General features: G+C 37.3%; 1 protein-coding gene across 2 annotated transcripts in view; it reads left to right on the top strand.

The window, feature by feature from the left end:
* RAB18 (RAB18, member RAS oncogene family) overlaps window positions 1-10,018 on the top strand; it is a 30,734-nt gene extending 20,716 nt beyond the window's left edge. Inside the window, exons 4-7 of one of the 2 annotated variants that reach the window (XM_037140828.2) lie at window positions 4,065-4,137; window positions 6,112-6,230; window positions 6,304-6,370; window positions 8,099-10,018. In XM_037140828.2, the coding sequence (XP_036996723.1) occupies window positions 4,065-4,137; window positions 6,112-6,230; window positions 6,304-6,370; window positions 8,099-8,274 (435 nt within the window). In that variant the 3' untranslated portion in view covers window positions 8,275-10,018. The remainder of the gene's footprint in view (window positions 1-4,064; window positions 4,138-6,111; window positions 6,231-6,303; window positions 6,371-8,098) is intronic. The other variant, XM_037140829.2, reaches the window with a different exon arrangement.
* Window positions 10,019-12,062: the final 2,044 nt, after the last annotated feature.

Here is a 12,062-nt window from a genome sequence, read left to right as displayed (position 1 = left end):
CTTACAGTCTCTGTGTATCTTTCATCCTGAGGTGGGTCTCTTGTAGACAGCATATATACGGGTATTGTGTTCTTATTCATTCAGCTACTCTATGCCTTTTTTAAAAATTCCCACGCGCGAGAGAGGAAGGGACAGAGGAAGAGAGAGATAAACATTGATGCAAGGGAGAAGCATTTGATTAGTTGCCTGGCATCCACACGCAGACTGGGGAGCATATGTGTCCAGACTGGGGATTGAACTGGCAACCTAGGTATGTGCCCTGGCCAGGAATCAAACCTGCAACCCTTTGGTTACAGAACTGTGCTTTAACCAGCTGAACCACACTGGCCAGGGCTACCCTTTACCTTTTGATTAGAGCATTTAAGCCATTTACAGTTAAAGTGATTATTGAATAAAGTGATTATTGATAGGTATGTATTACCATTTTATTCTTTTTAACTGTGATTTCTTCTTCTTTTTCTTCTTAAATAAAACCCTTTAACATTTCCTGTAATACTGTTTTGGTGTAATGAACTCCTTTAGCTTTTCCTTGTCTCAGAAGCCCTTTATTTCTCCTTCAGTTTTAAATGATAACCTTGCTGGGTAAAGTACTCTTGGTTGTGGAGGTCCTTGTTTTTTTTATCACTTTAAACCTATTGTGCCAATCCCTTTTGACCTGAAATATTTCTGTTGAGAAATTTGCTGACAGTGTTATGGGAGCTCTCTTTTAGGCAACTAACTATCTTTCTCTTGCTGCTTTTTTTTTGTTTGTTTTTGCAGGGGGCTGGATGGGCTGGGGCATTTATTGATGGTGCATGACAAAATAGGGCTGTCTGAGCCTCTCCCCTTCTTCAGGGTATCTGGGATGGAAACTGTGGAGGTCAGAAGATTCTCAGTGTGTTGGCAGATTGATATAGGGCAGCCACACTCTAGCAGCTGAAGGGATCTCCTCCTCTCCCTGTGACTGGTGTTCCAGGGGCCTTTTACTCCTTGGAGGCCATGTGGACCATAAGGTCCACCACCCTGTTGCTATAGCCAAATTCATTGTCATACCAGGAAATGAGCTTGACAAAGTGGTCATTGAGATCAACCCCAGCCCCAGTGTTGAAGGTGGAGGAGTGGGTCTCACTGTTAAAGTCACAGGAGACAACCTGGTCCTCAGTATATCCTGGATGTGCTTGAGTGAGGGCCCTCTGATGCCTGCTTCACTCTGCCTTGGTGCCACCATGTTAGGCAGGTTTTTCCAGGTGGCAGGTCAGATCCACAACTCACACATTGTGGGTGGGGCCATGGAAGGCCATACCAGTTAGCTTCACCTCTTGCTGCTTTTTAAGGTTCTTTCTTTGTCCTCAACTCTTGGCGTTTGAATTATGATGTGTCTAGGTGTGGGCCTCTTTGGGTTCATCTTGTTTGGGACTCTGCCTGGACTTGTGTGTTTTTCCTTTACCACATTAGAGAAGTTTTCAGCCATTATTTCTTCAAATAGGTTGTTGCTTGCTCTCTCTTCTTTCAGTATTACACTGCATGTTGTTCCAAAGGTCCTTTATCCTCATTTTGAATAGGTAGCTTTAATTTCAGAAACATCCAAGATACTTAGTGTCTTTGTCTGCCTGTCTCTCCCTTGCTCCTATTTACCTATCTACCCATTCATATCTGTCTCTCTATCTTAATATGATTGTTAGTATATTAGATATCTACTACACATATGTCACAAAACATACTACTTTATATACCTAATTTTTCCATATACTATGATAATGAAATATATAAATATATTTTTATAACATGATATGTAATGTTAGAACCGGTCAACTACCGTCAAACTGAGACATACTTCAACATAGTAGTTAAATATTTAGTAGGCATCGTTTCCAGACTGAGACCAGAACATTCATGCATCGTGTGATCTCATTCATCATCGTGGCATTCTTTGAATGGCCACTATTCCTAGGAAGCATTTTATAACAAATAACAAGTAGTTATGTATGTGTTTTAATGTTTTCTTGTTATTTTTTTCTAATATACAAGTTACTGAAGTTGATCTCAGTGAAGACCAAAGGGAAAAATTTTTTATTCAAATGTTTTCTGCTAGTTTTGGAAATTAATTTATAAAAGTATGGGTATTTTCACTATGTAAATAGAATCACTTTTTTCCTGTTATAACAAGAAATCTTGGGACAAAAATATTTCATGTATGGTCATTTCCCTGACCTATATTATATTGTCGAAATTATAATTTGCTTTAGATAGCAAAGTCACTTCACTTTATGCAACTTTTAATTTGTATTATTGTTTTGAGTAAACATGCAAATTGGATAATTTTAAATATCAGAGGCAGGTTTATAAGGGAATTTTTGTAAAAAATTTTTTTCTCATAAAAATCTCTTTAGAAAGTTTGATTTTAATTTGCTACTTTTTCACTTCAACATGGTGGGGAACATTTCTGTAGTGGTGAGAATCCGAAAGCCGAAGACACCCTGAATTCATGTAGCTGTATCTGCGGGAGAGCAGAGGATGTGGGGTGGTCTGTGTGAGAGTTCCTTCTCCAAGTTTCTTTCTGGGACTACAAATTACCTCAGACACTGTCTGCCTTATTGTTATTTTCTGAAAGCATTCTGTACTTTGGCCAGGCTAAGAAACTAGGTATTGCTACAGCCCATTGCTGATGGTTTAAAATTTATCTCCAATCTTATAAACCTGATAGAGGTTATTAACACTTTTTATATATAAAGGATCTTCTATTTGCTCCTTAGCTAAATTCACATTTACAACAATGGAACTGATAGCTCAGTCGACATTTGATAACACCTTTACTTTTTTTCAGGGTACTTTATATTAGCAGACTACAGACTTTTCTTTTTTAGTTTTATTTTTTAGTTATAGTTTACATTCATTATTTTGTTTCAGTGTCAGGTGTACAGCCTAATGGTTAGACAGTCATAAACTTTACATAGTGTTACCCCCCATAGTTCTAGAACCCACCTGACACCATGCATAGTTATCATAATATTATCGATTATATTCCCAATGCTGTACTTGACATCTCTGTGACTTTTGTGACTACCAGTTTTTACTTCTTAATCCCTTAACCTTTTTCACCCACCCCCCACCCCTGTCCCCTCTGGTGCAAACTTTTTCGTAAAAGGCTGGATAGTAAATATTTAGTCCAACCCCAAGGCGGGTCATATGTCATTACATATGTGGATGGGCCTGGCTGCTAAAACATTATATAATAAAACAGGTAGAGGGCTGAGGCCGCAGATTACCACCTGCCGTTTTGCGTAGTCTTGGATACCTGGAGACCACAGTCAGTCCAGGGATGGTAGAAAGAAGCCAGAAGGAATGATTCAGGAAGTAGAGACTTCATTAGTTTTTTCACTTTTTTCCCCTCCGACAGAAGTTGAGCAGCTATCCTATGGCAGGACTTTCTCTAGGCACTGGGGTTAAACTGAAGACTAAGCAGATGAGGATTCTTCCTCATGAAACCTTAATAATTTCCTGTTAGTGTGCATCTTATGTTTATCACCCTGGCATGAGAAAGAAGAAGCATTTTCCTAAAAGAATATATGTAGAAAACACTTGAAAAAATCCAACCTAAACATTGTTACCTAAAGACACCTCTGTGGTTCTCTTTAAATCAGTGTTTCTTATTTCTCAGTCTTGGCCCTATGTTAGAATCACTCGGGGAGATCTTAAAAACTCCCCTCATTTCCTAGACCAATTAAATCAGAATAGTTGTGGAGTGGATCCAGGCATTCATGGTTTTTGTTTCACAGGAAATTTCATTGTGCAAGCCAGAGTTGAGAACCATGCTTTCAATGAAGCGGGTTGCATGTGTGATGAAAATCTTAAAGCCAGAGTAGTAGAAAACCTTTACCCAGTTGCATTTTTCTAGAGATGAGTCAGTATTTAATTTTATCTAAGGTAACATTTTTCATTAACAGAACACTTATTTAAATTTCAAGTTTTAAATGAGCTCTTGTGCATTGATATTTTAAATAATGTTTACTTTCTACTCTTAAATTAGTATTTGAATGTCTTGTTTATAATTGTTTTATTTAATAGTAATTGATTGTCACTTTTAGGATACTGCTGGTCAAGAGAGGTTCAGGACATTAACTCCCAGTTATTATAGAGGTGCACAGGGTGTTATATTAGGTAAGTTTTTACTTTAATATCCTGCTTTAAAATATTATTGTTTATTACTGGAATTTCTGATTTTTCTTATCTGTAAAGGTCAATACAGTTTTTTCCTATAGGACTTCATTTATGTCACTTGAAGTTGTATTAACTTCATTTAGTATTAATGAATATTGAAACTTAAAATTTATCTTCACTCTTTTTTCTAGCAATTAAAAAATAGAAGTCAGACAAATTTATTTCATCTAAAAGCACATGTTAATAAGGAAATAATTGGTCTTAGAATGTTACCAGAAACTGATATTTAGTTAGCAGCATTTTATCAGTCCTAAAATATAGTGCAAAGCACTTAACACAAAATTTTAAAAAGAAAATGTGGGTTCTCAGTTGAGAAGTGCTTGTCCTTTTTTTGGTCTTATATTCGTTTATTATATATATATATAGGTCTGTTTTATGTGTAATACTTGATTCTATCAAATAATCACACCAACGCATCCCATTGGTAATCCTCCCTGAAATAGATCTTTGTGCACTTCGTGCACTTTTGGAACTTGAGATTTCATTACTGATTTCGGTTTTGAGGCTATACACACAATTCACGATATACACAAATTGGGTTAAGGTGATAAAAGTGGGCTGAAAGAAACCATAGGATTCAGAACAATTAAACTGTATTTTGCCTGCATTAGAGCTGCAATGTGAACAGCAAATGGTGTGGGTGTTTCCTAGCTCTTTCACTGCAGTGTGGAAAGGTCTTTTGAAATCTCTAGTAACTGTGCGGGGTGACTGCACGAAGGTGGGCAGGTCACTGATTGTCCTGGTGGAAGCTTCCCCAAGGGCTCATTTCTTCTCCACCTCCCCTTTCTTGGGTTCTTGTTTCAGTTTGTAAATTAGCCAGGGCTGTCTTGAACACATCTTCAGCCAGCAAGGAGCAGTGCAGTTTCACAGAGGGAAGGAAGAGTTCCTTGGTCGTATATGTGTTTTTGGTGGTCAAGGCTACCTCCACTCTCTTCTCTTTCAGCTGTTTGGTGGCTCAGGAGCTGGAGGCCATTGCAGAACCACAGCCAAATTATTTAAACCTGGCATTCACAATTTTCTCCTTTTAATCCACTGAATCTGTAATTTCCTGACATCACCATGTGCTGGAGCCCCCACAGATCCACTTCCAGCATTTTTAGATGTGTTGTCAAGAGACCCCCCTCATTTCTGAGACTTTCATAATGATCAACAACCTTCCAGAGCTGACAGCTGCTGCCTGGAGCAGCAGGGTCTGCCCCGCACACCTCAGACACAGCCCTGGCTGCTGCTGCCAAAAAGTGCTTGTTCTTAATGCTCCTGAGAAAGGCTTTAAAATTAATATTGATCATTTGTAGGAAGAATTCTTTTATATTGTGATTTGTGAGGCTTTGGTTCTGTTTCTGTTAATTTGACCAGGAGGTGTATTATTTTGGTCTTGGCATCTCCTAAGTTTAGAAAATACTGTAAATTAAGAAACCTCTTTATTATAGTGCAAAATAATGTAAAAGCGGTAACAGAGGAAAACAGGATTCTATCTACTAACTTTATTTTACATCCTGGTTGTGTAAGGACAAATTAGCAGGGTCATAGATGTTTAAATTCATGTAAAGTTTTTGGTATTTTGTCATAGATTTGAACCTAAACACTTGGTTTTTAGATAAACTTCATTTTTTGTTGTTATGAACGGGCATGGGGACAGCTGTTTTGCTTAAATTAGTTTTTCGTAATCACACAGGATATAACTTCATTCCTCCTACAGTGTGTGTTAATAAAATTGAAATGTGTGTATTTGTATTTTTTAATTTCTTTGTCCCTTCCATCTAGATCAGTAGACATTGAAGATTAAGCATCGAAGGCTTAAAAATACAGACTTAACCTATATATAGTAATGTTAGCTCCTGTTTACATATCAGAAATATGATGTTATTGCTACCTATTTTTATGCTTGTTTAATAAATAACTTTTTTACTTCAGTTTATGATGTCACAAGAAGAGACACCTTTGTTAAACTGGATAATTGGTTAAATGAATTGGAAACATACTGCACGAGAAATGACATAGTAAACATGCTAGTTGGAAATAAAATTGATAAGGTAAGAAGTTAGAGACTTGGCATTTGGCTCTATGTTTTGGTAGCTTTTCTTAATCTTTGTATCTATCTTTTAGGAAAATCGTGAAGTTGATAGAAGTGAAGGCCTGAAATTTGCACGAAAGCATTCCATGTTATTTATAGGTAGGTGTGTGAATACTTATTCTTTCATTATTAATGAGGAATTTAAAACAAAAATTTCTACTAAATTTTTCTCTATATATCATGAATTATACATGATATATATTTAGCTCATAGTTATCTCACAGTATAAAATGTAACTATAGAATCAGGTTCTTTATTTTTCCTTCTGTAAGAAAAAATAGGATCTAGTGTATGAGGTCATACAGAATCATTCCCGTCAGGGTGTAATGCATTCAATAAAGCTAGGCTCCTAGTGCTTAAGTCGTACCACTTGGGAACTAGCTAGAGATGCTTTATTGCAAGCTGTAACCAGGTTTCTGAATTAGAATCTTCATTTAAAAAATATCTTCATGTGATTTGTATGCACACTAGTATTTTAGAAGTGTGGTAGACCAGGGGTTGGCAAACTACAGCAGGGGCCAGATCTGGCCCCATCATTTCTGTGGAACACAGCCATGCCCAGTCACCGACGTGTCATCTGTGGCTGCCTCAGGGTTTAAGGCAGAGCTCAGTTACAACAGGAACTATATGGCCTACAAAGCCTAAAATGTTTCCGATCTGGCTCTTTACAGAAAGAGTTTTCTGACCCCTCATCTGGAAAAGTGGGCTGCCTTTTAAAAGTACAGGTCTCTGGGACTTATCATAGTTCTGAAAGAGGACCTAGGAGTTAGTATATAAAAACCACCCTAGTTGATTCTGATGTGAAGCTAGATACGGGAATTACTGATTTTCCTATTTCATAGTTTTAGAGTTGACTAGGAATTCAGAAGTGGGTACAGGAGAACATCAATCATATACAGGCAGAAGTAGGGTGGCACAAGGGGAAGATGTGGGGAGTTTGAGAAAGGAACTGAGTACTACCTCTACTACTTACTTACTGGGTGCCCTTTTGTTTCAATATTTATTAGTTTAGTCAATAAATATTGATTGAACATTGAGGATATAATAGTGAATAGAACAAACAAACTCCCTGCCCTTATGGAGCTTACGTTCAAGTATGGGAAACAGTTAAGTAAGTAATGCTATGAAAGAAGTAAAGCATTGTAAGGGAGGAGAGAATGACTGATGCAGGGACTGATTAGGGAAGGTTCTTTAAGGCGATGCTGTTTGAGCAAGGATCACTCCTATGAAGACCTAGAGGGAAAGCATCTCAGGTTGAGAGGATAGCAAATGTTTCTTGACTTCAGAACCAGTGTAGTGTATTTAAGAAAAAGGAAGAAAGCTTGTGGACTGGAGCCATGTGTGTTGGGGGGAAGGGTGGTAATAATGGGAGGTGAGGTTTAAAAAGGTCATGCTGGACCTCACAGGAAATGGTAAAGAAATAGATTTCATTCTAAGTGTGGTAGAAAGCAAGGGAACAGTGCTGTGATCTCATATTCTTTTAAAAAGGGGTGGGGGCCCATTTGTGTTGAAAATAGACCATGAGAAGCAGAAGCAAGAGGCTAGTTATTCTCTTACGATAGCCCAGATGACCAAAGCTGGTGGCTTTGACTGCAGGTGGCAGTGGTGAGTGGTGGAAAGTTGGCCGGTCTGGGAGATGCTTTGACGGTAAAGCTGACAGCCAGTGAGAGTTGGGGAAAATTCACTAATATTAAACGTATGGGGGGAGTTTGTTGATTTGGCTCTTTATATATTGTTGGCTGATTTTTACGCCATGATAGTTTCACAAGAAAATGTAGGAGTGTGACCAGAAAGGAATGTACTATGACATCTTTCCTTGAATTTCAGAGGCAAGTGCGAAAACCTGTGATGGTGTACAGTGTGCCTTTGAGGAACTTGTTGAAAAGATCATTCAAACACCTGGACTATGGGAAAGTGAGAACCAGAATAAAGGAGTCAAACTGTCGCACAGGGAAGAAGGCCATGGAGGAGGAGCCTGCGGAGGTTATTGTTCTGTGTTATAAACTCTGGGAAACGCCATCTCTTGCATATTTGATCAGATAGTGACATCTTTCTGTATATAAACTCTAACTGCTATTTTAGGGACCTTGCAGTTTGCACATATTTGTTTTGTATCATGGCAGTAAATATTTACAAGAAATCCCACTCATTGGCTTTCCCAGGTAAAATGTTATGGTAAGCATGCAATCTGCAGTCTGTAGTTTTTTATGTAACATAAAACTGGTGTACCTTTATAAGTACACTTGATTTTATGATTTACATTTATCATGTGATTTTGAAAAATCCACCTATCATATGTTGAGAACAAGGTCTACTTTTGGTCTTCTTTTTGCTTAAATACTCCTATCAATTACTGAATTAATTGGTATGTAGAATTCCTAGAACCACTGGGAGATTACAGGTATCATCCAATTTGGTGAATTTCTTCAGGAATAAAAAAGAGCATGATTCCACAGCTTTCCTAGGATGTCTGTTGACAGATTCTCTTTTAGTACTAAGCAAAATTCTTTGTACAGGGTGCAATCCAGGCCAATTTATAATTAAATCTCTGTTTTAATGATGCTTCTAAAATAGCATTGATATGTTAAAGAAGTTTGATCTTTTTAATTTAATTCAATGAGTAGCTCAGTTGCTTAACTGGAGTTTTAATTCTGTGATATGTGTACATTGGATTCATGACCCTTTGTGCAGCATTTTTAGTTATGTAATGTTTGGCCGAGTGGCAGTAAGGTTTTTCCTTACTCTGGTTTCAGAAGGATATGAATAGTGTGTCGATGTAGGTCATGTTAGTACTTAACACTTTTTAAACCAACACGTTTTGCTATAAATGTTGGTGGTGTTTGTCCAGGTACCTCCATTGTAGCTTGTGTGATATTTATGATAGCTGAATCTTATTACTTCCATAAATCGCTTGTTGATACTCAGAACCTATGCCTGTGTTTTGAAGGTTGGGGAGAAAAACACTAAATTTGCTTCCAGATTTTGATGTGTATGGGAAAATACTGTTACAATGAAAATCTTGGTAATTTATTGTAACAAGTAGTCAATATTTTATCAAAACCAACTTGTACAGACTAATAAATCTTTGCCACAGTATTCAGGTTTCTAACCTCTAGCTCTTGTACATTGTATATATATTTTTAGTCATATGTTAATTTAATTCACATTGACCTCTGCTATTTAAGCCCCCAAATAAGAAATTTATCTTTTCAGGCAAGTTGCTATAATACAGAAATAATACAAATTCCTGGGCAGTTTGTTTCCTGTATGCAGTTACAATGAATAAGCTTTTTTGTGGGTCATCTTTACAATACATGTGATAATGGATTTACTCTTTCTAAAATGTTTCTCTTCGCATAAGAAAACCTTACATTCTACTTGGTTCACACTTGTAGACCTCATTACGTGTGATTAAGGGTTTTATACAGTATGTATGTTTTTACCAAGTATAAAAACACTTACTGCTTTAATGTTGGAAGTAGTTAGCCAACACATGTGCTTAAGATTTGTTCATGTTATGTTAAAACTATAGATTTGTATATTCATGTAGTGTCTGTATTGACAACACGTTTCTGTTTGTTGCTTTTTGCTTCTTGGGCTATCTAACCCTTCTGTACATTGGATTATTGCCTTGATTTGGTCAGAATTTGGATACATATGGATCACTTAACTTTTAAAAACTAATTTTGTTTGATTTACATTGTAATCTTTTATAGTTTTGAATAAATATAGCCTGCTTTCCCTAGATGCATTTGTGCAGGAACTCTTCTACATTTCCCTGTTACTCTCATCAGCTGAGAAACCTCTGAGTACAGTGTTATCCAAGTTCTGTTGTATTCTGTGGCTTTCACTTTACTACTTTGTTGCAAGCTTATTGTTTCATGGTGGAGGTTTTCTAAGTGAAGTGTAGTATGTACAATTATTAGCCACAGAAAGGATTTTGTTAATTTTTCTTTTCTAATCACTCGAAGTAGTTTTAAAGTACTTTCTGCAGATGGTGCAAGTTAGAACAGTTAGGTTACAGTGTTTGTGTTCTAGGAGTACTAACAGAGACCTAAACAAATAGCTACTCAATTTATATTAAGTGTAGTAACATTTATTGAAAGTTTCCTTGCTGTGTGGTGCTAGATTATCTCATGAAACCTCACAACAACGGTCAGAGATGGGGTGGTACCATTATTATGCCCGTTTTGAAGATGAGGATAGTGAGACACAGATGTGTTGGGTCAGTTCCCAAGATCACACTGCTGCTCAGTGATAGAGCTGGATTTCAGTCAGTGCCTCTTCACTGCGGAGTCTGTGCTCTTTAATCACGGCTCCCTCTGCTCTGATTAGGTACCAGCTCGCTGTCTTACCACAATTGGGTTGAGAGGGTTTCCCTATTATTCTTTTTCGGATAGTTTGGTTATAGAGTAAACCCCTTTGATGTAAGCCAGCCATGTAAGTCGTTTAACCAGAAAGTTAAGATAGAGGAGGAGGTTGTGTCTTAGTTCTTTTATCTTCTCAGGCTGCAGTGAAAACCCCTGACTTCAAATAGTACAAAGTCAGGGGACTTACGGCACCTTAACTTTGTTTGTAATTGGATTTGAGAAAAATTAAACCTAAGGACAGCCTTTAGTTTAAATTAGAAATCTGGGGGTATTTTCATTTCAAGTGCTTAATTATCATCAACAAATTCACCTTGGTGTTGACTTTCAAATTGAGGTCAGTGGAATTGGACTTCATTTTGACACATACTTAAGAAATATACATGATTCTGCACAAAGTGTGGGGCTGGCCCCAGAGCTCATAGGAGCATCCTTCTTATGCCTCTACTGATTCTACTTGTGGGATGGCACAGACCTACCTCATTGCCATAACATCTTGAAATACAGTTTAGTGTATATTCTTCCTAATTTTCAAGTGAACTGGAATAATTGTTTAGGTATGCTCTAGATGGTAAGTCTTCTCTGTATTCAGGCGTTATGCTTCTATGTCTTGGGGTATATTTCACCTTAGGAAGTTTTTTTGTCTTTCATGTATTCTTCCCTAGTTGGATATGGGGTAAAATGTTTAATCAATTTTCAGAAGATATTTTACTAGTTCTGACCCCAGCTATGCCAAGATTAATTAACTATAGACTTTATCCTGGATTTTGTCCAGGAATGTTAAAAGAAGAGAATAGAAAGAAATAGGCCAAGTCAAGACTCAGAACTAAGGAATATAGATTTACTCAGGAATCTCTGATTTTTTTTTCCCAAAATGGAAATACCTATCAGGTTGGGGGAGGAAAAAAAGCAGTCATCTTCTGTTACATTATGGGGCTTTAAATTTTACTATTTGTTGCTAGCTTTTTGTTTTATATTTAGCAACCAATAATGTTTCTAATCGGGGTATAAAACTTGCTTTAAGTGCCTGTTAGTTAAAACTGTACACAAGCACCATTGTGTTAGCTCCTCTTCTCAGTCCTGCCTCCTCACCACCTCTCTCACACACACGGACAATAGTTCTTTCTTTATTAACCTGAAAACAACACATTATGTAATTTTATTTGTATTTCCTTGAATACTAATGAGATTGAGCACTTTTCATATTTTATTGGGTAAATATCTTGTTCATGCATGCTGCGGTTGCCCATCCAGCACCCACTTCTTTCTCCCACAAGGCCGCCCGCTTTTTCTTTGGATAACTCTCTCCCCATTGTCACGCATGTGGTTCGGATGGGATTGTCGTGCCTCCAGTCCTAGAGTGAGCCCAGTTACTTTTAAACAGTGCCACAGTGAGTGGTTCAGGGATAGGCAGGAGACTTCAA

The sequence above is a fragment of the Artibeus jamaicensis genome, unplaced genomic scaffold (genome assembly GCF_021234435.1).
Source record: "Artibeus jamaicensis isolate MK-2021 breed Jamaican fruit bat unplaced genomic scaffold, CSHL_Jam_final contig_867, whole genome shotgun sequence".
Classification (NCBI taxonomy): Eukaryota; Metazoa; Chordata; class Mammalia; order Chiroptera; family Phyllostomidae; genus Artibeus; species Artibeus jamaicensis.
The sequence above is the reverse complement of the archived record's forward strand: the minus strand, read 5'-3'. Positions and strand labels throughout refer to the sequence as shown.